We start from the raw sequence: 9523 nt of genomic DNA on the forward strand, positions 1-9523 counted from the left end.
TCAATTCCGTGTTGTCGATTTAGTCAATCGAAAATTACGTTTTATTATTTATATGGTTCGATCAATGAACTCGGGCTTTGTCCAGTATCTTGCAAAATGTTTATTGCATCGTTTTATCAGTTTTTGGTTTGTTCATCTATTTTTGAAGTATAAGTATTTTTGCAGCACAAGCGCTTTAGCCTCGTTTTTCGCAAGAGGGGCTACCCCCCCCCCCGCGTTAAATTGGCAAAGTTTACGGACATATATCTCCGGAATCAATCGGTTAAAAAATCCAAAATTTTACAGACACACTCTAGGAACGTTAATCTTTTATTTCATATTACATTTTCCGGGCTAACTACATTTGACCTAAATGTATGAACCATGGCATTATAACAGTCTGATCAACCGAGCCGCCGTAGGCGGTGCAGGTTGATACAGATTATACGAGTGTCGTTTCAAGCCGGGGTGCAACAGGTGCAGTGCACCCGGGCTGCCGCCCCGAAGGAGCGGCCAGTCGGCCAGCGGCCGGCCGTCGACGTGTCTTTAAAAGTAATCGTACAACCAAAATAAAATGAAAAAAATTTGGAAAAAATTTGAAATCGAACTAGAAATCTGAAAGCTGAATCATAGTGGCGTTGCCCTCGTGATACAAATATAGGTTATTTGGTTTTATTAGGATAGCACTCTTGGTTCTGGCAATGTTGCCAATGTTGCGAACTGAGAATCTGCTTGTATCGCTAAGTGGAAGTGGGAATCGGAATCCCCGTATGCGACACTGCATCAAGATCCAAACTATCCAAAGTATAAGATATGCTACATATCTTATACATACTGTATACATGTACATATTGTATAATACCTATTTGTAAGTAATGTGAACAAAAGATTACATCTGTATGTAATTTAACAAATAAATTTTTCCTTTTTTTTATTTTCCGGTTTATCGTCAAAGAAAAGTTAATTTAAGTCACCAAAAAATATACTCTGATATAAATTATATAAAAAAGAGAAATAAAGTTCGAGAAATGAATCAAATCGATTTGATTTGATTTATGTTATTGAATGCAAAATGTTCAGTATTGAAAAAGTGGAACTGTTAATGCTATTCTCTTAATTAATACTTTCGCCAGGTCGTGGAATGCGTTGTCGCTGTACAGGACGAGCCGCGAGTATACAGAATGACACAACAGTTCCCGGAATTGTTTTGAAAACATATTAATTAGCTACAATTTGGTATATAAATTAAACATCACATTTTAAACAGAATATAAAACTTTATTAGAACATTAATAATAAAATTAAACAAAGAAAATTACAATAAATGCTCAAAATTGTTTCGTTTAGCTTTAATACATTTTTGAAGCCGTTTTGGAAAATTGTTCACGCACTGCTGGATGATAATTCTATCCCAAGCACGTTGCAGAGCCACCTTGAAGTCCGTACGGATTGAGATTGGATTGAAATTTAATCAATCAGAATAGACAAAACTGAACTTTGCTCTGATTGGTCTTTCAATCCAATCTCAATCCTAATCCGTAGTCTGATACGGGCTTGAAAAATTTTGTTAATTTAAAACGAACTTTAGAGATGTTTTGCTCCAAAATGGAAAAGTCTATCGGATTCAAATACGTCCGTGTCCCAAAAACCGAGAAACAGCTTTTCGCATGTTGCGATCGTTGTTCGCACCGAATGAGCCGGTGTCCAATTTTACTGGGGCATAAATACTTCTCCACCAAAGTACATACAGAAATGATGGGTGGGGTGGTAAATTGAAGACTAAAAACTTGAAAAAATTGAAAAAATTATATTTGATACTACTTGGTGTACCTAACCTTTTGTATGTACTTAGAGCTGTCACTTCATGGAAGCTTTCGTTTAATGTACGAATTATATAGCTTGTACAAATCGAAAGTACCCCACTAATCGGACTAGATCAAAGAACAACGTTGAATCATTGAAACTAAGATTAAAAGCCTAATAAGAAAGATTTTCACTGATCGCAGATTTTATGCATGCGTACACACACGTAGTGTACATGGCGTTGCAATCTGACAAGGACAGATATCGTAGGATATCTCGTTGGATAAGGACAGATTGATCAAAATAATCGATATTATATATAATTCTGCTTAGATGAGGGCACTTTTCCGTCGGAGTTCGGCCGTCACTCCAAGATCCCCTTAAGGATGAAAATAGCTACAATTACTTTTATTTTAAAAAAAGTTCATTTAATATGTTATTATTAAAATTCAGTATATTATATATATAAAGGGGTAAAAGCCATAGTGGTGTAAGTCAAATTTTTTTAAATATTGACTTGTGTGCATAGATCCAATCTATACAATATATAAATTGCATTATATAATTGACAAAAGTAAACTTTTAGGCCAAGTCAAAATTTAATTTTGAATTTATAATATAACATTAAGGGGATCCTAAAGCCGTCTGTAATACCGGCTTTTTTTCTTAGCACTAATCTTTTAATTGGCTTTATAGAAATGCAAAATTCTTGTCTAGAATTAAAGTACGCATCAAAATCTAGGTCATGGTGATCGAATTTATATCGAAAACGAGAAAAAATTAATATTTTTGTTAATTTTTGGTATACGTGACGACAATATTTGCTTTGTACAAAATTTCCACAATAAATATCCACAAAATTAGACCGGCATGACCCAGGGACAACATTTAAGAACAATATCGTGCAATTAGATCTAAGATTGAAAGCCTAGAAAAAAATTAGTTTAAATAAACTTTTATATGTCTAAAAGCACATTCAGGTTGACATTGCGTGTAGCGAGAGATGGCGCAGCAACCGAAACAAGGACAGATGCCTCTCGTTAAACAAGGACAGATATAGATATATGACATAGAAAACAGGATTAGAAATGTTGACATTACCGACGTCGAGGAAGTTCAGCCTTCACTTTAGGATCCCCTTAATGACAGACATATTTGTACACAAAAATATATATTTTCTATTATACATATGTCTATATAGTAATGATCATAATACTAAAAATTGTCGTGTTCTGAAATTTTTTCACAATTTTTTATTACACGTAGAAAAATATATACTATTTACAAGTAAATATTACTTGTTTTAAGTATTTATTGATAAGTTTACATGTAAAACCGCAAATTTATCATAAATTCATCATGAACATCACATTTACTCAAAACATATTCTAGATCTTAGTCAGCTTTAATATTCCAAACAATAAGTTGCAAAGTATCTGCTACAAAGTTTATCGGCAGAAAAACTACAGATTTGATGCTGGTTCTGATATATCACATGATGTCGACAAAACGCCAACAGAACCCAGATAACATTATGACGTCATAAAGACGTTTGAAAGACGTCATAAAATCCCTTAGACGTCTTTAAAAAATTTCAGAAAAACGTAGTTTTTACGTCTTTAGGACGTCTTATGTCCCGATTTATGACGTCTTTAATACAATGGATTAAGACGTCGTTTATACGTTATTTTAAGACGTATTAAAATCGTCTTATATAATAATTTTGAGACGTTTTCAATTTTATTTTATTTTTATTTTTATTTTTAGATACATACATAATGTGATACATACATGTGTACAGCGGCGCCATTATATATATAATATATATAAACAATAAAAATGATGATTTTACAGAAAATATTTAAGTACATTAACATTTTAACATTTTTTTATGATTTTAAAGAACATTTCATTTTCTTTGATTATTTATGATTTCCTGAAGTTATACTTCATTTGGTCGGTAGCATGCGTAGCTACTCCTGAATCACCTTTCCTACATCTTGTAAAGTACAGCCTTTTTTATCCGCAACATATTCTGCAACAGTGTGTAATATTATTAATTAATGACATTATTTAGAAGTAAGAAAATACATATGCAAGAAAATCTTACGATATACGTTGCAATGTAAATATACATCCATAAAATTACATTAGCAATCTATTAAATTTCTTTTTTTCTCCAACAATTAATAAATAGCTACAAACTTAACATGACAGCTATAAATTTAAATTAATATATTACACGTTAACTATGTTTTAAGAAATATATGATTCTATTACATTAATTTTAAGACTACTTATTGATCATTATAAAGTAAAGAAAAAGTTTTCTGAGTATTTTACAAGTTTGATTAATTAATCGCGTGTATCATTTTATGGGTATAGTTTCAAAGTTATATCTATTAAGAAGGATCAAAACTTATGGTCAAAGTATCATAACAGTTCTAATTGACCAAATCCAATGGTTGAATATTTTGCAAATTTTAAGCATATATTTTTCATGTATGCAGAGTGTTACCTGATTCGTGCCCCTACTATTTACACAGTAATAATAATAAGTTAATATTTTTTTTATCAAAAATTGAGTCAAAAAGTCCTGAAAATAGTAACTATTGAGTAAAGTTAATTTACTCAGTGCTGTTCTTTAGGCAGCCGTACATTAGTGAGCTGCGCGCCTGGTAGTATGAATCAGTGCACGCTATTTTACTAAACTATGGAAAAAATGGCTCAGGACTTTTTAACTCAATTTTTGGATAAGGAATATCGCTGTGTAAATGGTAAAGAGAGCAAATTAAGTGACACCCTGTATATTAAAGTATCAAGAACATAAAAAATACCTGTTATTATCGTTATAAATCCTGTATCTTTTACTGGGTTTGATCCTTTCTGACCAGTCCATGATAATTTTTTACAAATTTCATCGCTAAGGACATATTTCACAATATTCCGTGTTTGTTTAGCAAAATTAACTCCTCCAATTTTTAATATTTTTGTTTTCTGCAACAGAATGTATATTATATTAGAGTATTTCCTATTTTCTTTATTTACATACAATATGTATAATCTTTTTATTTCGGATAAATAAATACAGATAAATAGATGTAATAATGATAAATTTAAAAAAGAAAGCTTATAAATTGTTTCCTGATGACTCTATCTTTTTGTAATTCGTCTTCAAATTTCTTGAAATCGTCTACTGTTGCAAGCGGAAAGTTGGGTAATAGTGGAGTTATATCCTGTACCTGTTCTTCATCATTCATATATGTTTCCTTATTACAAATAAAATTTGTAATCGCGTTTACTTTTTTTATCAATTTATCCATATTTTGGTACAATAAACGTTGTATCTTACAGCATGTATCTATATTGAACAAAAAATTTAATTGATTTTTTTCACAAAAGATAAAAAAATATCTTTATTTCATATTGTTTAAAACAAATTTTTTTAATTTAAATAAAATGACAAATATACAATTTTGTATACATACCACAGCATGTAGGCATGTGGCATTCACATTGACATTGTTTGTATCTAATATATTATTTTTGTCAACCAAATCACCTATATTTTTTTGTCCTTCATTAAGCGTCTGTTCGTTTACTATCGATCGTTCATCGTAAGATATTTCATTCTCTCTGTCGCAAAAATATGATGTATCATGCATATCTGGTGCAGCATTCGCATCTGTTTTTAAACAAAATATCCACTTTCTAATTTTTATCATTCTTTTAAATATTTTTTTATTACAGATAATTTAATTATTTAATTAAAAAATAACTAAAATTGTATACATACCATCTAGGTCATCATCATAACTATTGCTTGCACAACTAGATCTTGATGGTACAGATACATCAGGAGCATTTTGAGCGTTTGAATTATTTTTTCCTATGTATTTTACAAAACATATTTTATATTATAATTACACGTATTACATAGTGTGTGTGTGTGTGTGTGTGCGTGTGCGTGTGCGTGTGCGTGTGCGTGTGCGTGTGCGTGTGCGTGTGCGTGTGTGTGTGTGTGTGTGTGTGTGTGTGTGTGTGTGTGTGTGTGTGTGTGTGTGTGTGTGTGTGTGTGTGTGTGTGTGTGTGCGCGCGCGCGCGTATATGTATGTATGTGTATATATCATAGACGTATATAATAGACTGCGCATTCCCATTGGAGATCTGTCGCGGAGATGTAAAGGACGGAAGATATGCTTGCAGTGGCACTTCCTTTTCTAATTGACGTTGGTGGGGAGAAGAAAAGGTTAGGAGAAGTGATCACGTGGTTATTGACGCCTTGAATCTTGCTGCGGGAAAAGTATCATCGTGCAATACAATACTCATAAAAATACATGTAAAAATGGTTTGGTATTCAAGAATCAGACTTTATTTATAGTGATACACAATAACAAACTCGTATATGCTCTTAATAGTTATTGGTTCATAATGTAACTATTTATTATAATTAGTTCAACATATGTAACGTTTAATTATAATTTTTTAAATAAAGTATTTAGTTCATATGAATAAAATTAGATAAGCAAAATAACTTGTTGCACATGTAATTAACGTAAAATACGCTTTATCTATAAAATATATAATATATTATATTCAAATATAATATCATAAATCTGCAAAAATATAAACAATAATATGTGAAAATATAATTATTGGTTTTGAAAAATAACAATTCGATTGTGAAAACTTCTTATTCGTTTTACATTTTCACTTAAAGTTTTGCCTTCGTGATATAATCTTATAGAAAAATATTTTTTCAGAATATTATTTAATAATTCATCTTTATGATTATTAATAAAGGATTTTTCAATTAGAAAATTCAACTTTTCAAACATATTAAATGACAGTAATAATTTTTTAGCAGAAATCATTAATTTTAGCAGCACGTTCTTTGTAGATAAAAGATGTTTTGTGCTTCGCAGTACTTTTTCTGCAGTTTTGCAAATTTTTATTACATCAGCAGATGGTGACAATAAACCTCTTCTATTTTTCATATTATCTAACGTAGGTGCTCTGTTTTTAATTTTTTGAAGTTCAGAATAAATTATCAAGAGACACGGTAGTGTCTCGCGCCAAGTACACGCGGAGCGAGACCGACCGTGACTCTTTTACGCGACGCGACGGGTTGCGAGTACCCGAGATGTTGAGATCTCGATAACGAGTGAATGGATCAAGTTCTAAGTAGGCTTGATCGATAGCTTGGGGTCCAATTAGGGGGGGGTTTCTCTCATAATATTCCGCTACGTGCCTTACGAGCGGAGATATGGCGACGCAAAGTCCAAATGTGAAAATTTATTTTTAAGATACTCCTCCTCCTCCTCCTCCTAACGCCGCGATCTATCAGAGAAACGTCACTTTCACTTTTTCGCCGCTGGCGGCGCAGGTATCGCCAGTTTCGATATCGCGCGCGTATTTCAAAATTAGGTCGATAAACTTATCGGTCAGGAGGAAGATTTCTATTTAAGTAAAAAAATTAGGTATATATATAATAAATATTGAGTCAACGGAAAAGTAGGTTCTCTATGCTTGGCAGAAAGTGCCGCTAGGGAATTTTTAAGTCGATTCTTATGAATCAAGCTTGAATTTGATGTCTATGTATCCCAGGTTGCCGATGACAAGGTCCAGATAGTGCGATTTATAGTTTTCGGTGTCCAGGTGTAATAATACGTTGAATTCGATGTCTACGTGTCCCAGGTTGCCGATGACGAGGTCCACATAGTGCGCTCCGTAGTTTTTGGTGTCTACGTGTATTAATATCTTGAATTCGATGTCCACGTGTCCCAGGTTGCCGATGACGGGATCCAGATAATGCGCTTCATAGATTTCGGTGTCCAGGTGTAATAATACGTTGAATTCAATGTCTACGTGTCCCAGGTTGCCGATGACGAGGTCCACATAGTGCGCTCCGTAGTTTTTGGTGTCTACGTGTATTAATATCTTGAATTCGATGTCCACGTGTCCCAGGTTGCCGATGACGGGATCCAGATAATGCGCTTCATAGTTTTCGGTGTCCAGGTGTAATCGTACGTTGAATGCGATGTCTAGGTGTCCCAGGTTGCCGATGACAAGGTCCACATAGTGCGCTTCGTAGTTTTCGGTGTCCAGGTGTAATAATACGTTGAATTCGATGTCCACGTGTCCCAGGTTGCCGATGACGAGGTCCACACAGTGCGCTTCGTAGTTTTCGGTGTCCAGGTGTAATCGTACGTTGAATTCGATGTCTAGGTGTCCCAGGTTGCCGATGACGAGGTCCACATAGTGCGCTCCGTAGTTTTCGGTGTCTACGTGTATTAATACCTTGAATTCGATGTCCACGTGTCCCAGGTTGCCGATGACGAGGTCCACACAGTGCGCTTCATAGTTTTCGGTGTCCAGGTGTAATAATACGTTGAATTCGATGTCCACGTGTCCCAGGTTGCCGATGACGAGGTCCACACAGTGCGCTTCGTAGTTTTCGGTGTCCAGGTGTAATAATACGTTGAATGCGATGTCTACGTGTCCCAGGTTGCCGATGACGAGGTCCACATAGTGCGCTCCGTAGTTTTTGGTGTCTACGTGTATTAATATCTTGAATTCGATGTCCACGTGTCCCAGGTTGCCGATGACGGGATCCAGATAATGCGCTTCATAGTTTTCGGTGTCCAGGTGTAATCGTACGTTGAATGCGATGTCTACGTGTCCCAGGTTGCCGATGACGAGGTCCACATAGTGCGCTCCGTAGTTTTTGGTGTCTACGTGTATTAATATCTTGAATTCGATGTCCACGAGTCCCAGGTAGCCGATGACGGGATCCAGATAATGCGCTTCATAGTTTTCGGTGTCCAGGTGTAATCGTACGTTGAATTCGATGTCTAGGTATCCCAGGTTGCCGATGACAAGGTCTACATAGTGCGCTCCGTAGTTTTCGGTGTCCACGTGTCCCAGGTTGCCGATGACGAGGTCCAGATATTGCGCTCCGTAGTTTTCGGTGTCTAGGTGTAATAATACCTCGAATTTGATGTTCACGTGTCCCAGGTTGCCGATGACGAGATCCAGATAGTGCGCTTCATAGTTTTCGGTGTCCAGGTGTAATTGTACGTTGAATTCGATGTCTAGGTGTCCCAGGTTGCCGATGACAAGATCCACATAGTGCGCTCCGTAGTTTTCGGTGTCTACGTGTATTAATATTTTGAATTCGATGTCCACGTATCCCAGGTTGCCGATGACGGGATCCAGATAGTGCGCTTCATAGTTTCCGGTGTCCAGGTGTAATCGTACGTTGAATTTGATGTCTACGTGTCCCAGGTTGCCGATGACGAGGTCCACATAGTGCGCTTCGTAGTTTTCGGTGTCCAGGTGTAATAATATGTTGAATTCAATGTTTAGGTGTCCCAGGTTGCCGATGACAAGGTCCACATATTGCGCTCCGTAGTTTTCGGTGTCTACGTGTATTAATACCTTGAAATTGATGTCTAGGTGTCCCAGGTTGCTGATGACAAGGTCCACATAATGCGCTTCATAGTTTTTGGTGTCTAGGTGTATTAATAACTTTAAATCTGAATGGGTGCGTTCAGCCGATACTCCGCTAGCCTAGCAATCGTGAGCAGTTGCTCGTTTTTGCTCGTTTCTTCTCTTTTTAATCCAGTAAGTCAAAAAAGAGGAAACGAGCGAAAACGAGCGACTGCTCACGATTGCTAGGCTAGCAAAGTATCGGCTGAACGCACCCAATGTAGGACACGTAGATATCGAATTCGAGGTA

General features: G+C 35.4%; 1 protein-coding gene across 1 annotated transcript; it reads right to left on the reverse strand.

Annotated features, from left to right (window-relative positions):
- Positions 1-3546: 3546 nt before the first annotated feature.
- Positions 3547-6249, reverse strand: LOC143908658 (uncharacterized). Its single transcript, XM_077426410.1, has 5 exons — positions 5579-6249; positions 5271-5467; positions 4916-5143; positions 4620-4778; positions 3547-3817 (listed from the first exon to the last, which is right to left on the reverse strand). The coding sequence occupies exons 2-5, from the start codon at positions 5284-5286 to the stop codon at positions 3756-3758; spliced, it is 465 nt and encodes a 154-aa protein (XP_077282536.1). The 5' UTR covers positions 5287-5467; positions 5579-6249; the 3' UTR covers positions 3547-3755.
- Between the last annotated feature and the right edge of the window lie 3274 nt (positions 6250-9523).

This window comes from Temnothorax americanus, unplaced genomic scaffold, assembly GCF_048541705.1.
Source record: "Temnothorax americanus isolate GAGA-0224 unplaced genomic scaffold, ASM4854170v1 Scaffold110, whole genome shotgun sequence".
Lineage (NCBI taxonomy): Eukaryota > Metazoa > Arthropoda > Insecta > Hymenoptera > Formicidae > Temnothorax > Temnothorax americanus.

Excerpts from the sequence above, each read along its gene's own strand:
- LOC143908658 (XM_077426410.1), bottom strand. Across the intron at positions 4,779-4,915 it reads AGTCATCAGGAAACAATTTA|AAACAAAAATATTAAAAATT; the intron begins TAAGCTTTCTTT and ends TTCTGTTGCAGA. Across the intron at positions 3,818-4,619 it reads ATTTATAACGATAATAACAG|AATATGTTGCGGATAAAAAA; the intron begins GTATTTTTTATG and ends ACACTGTTGCAG.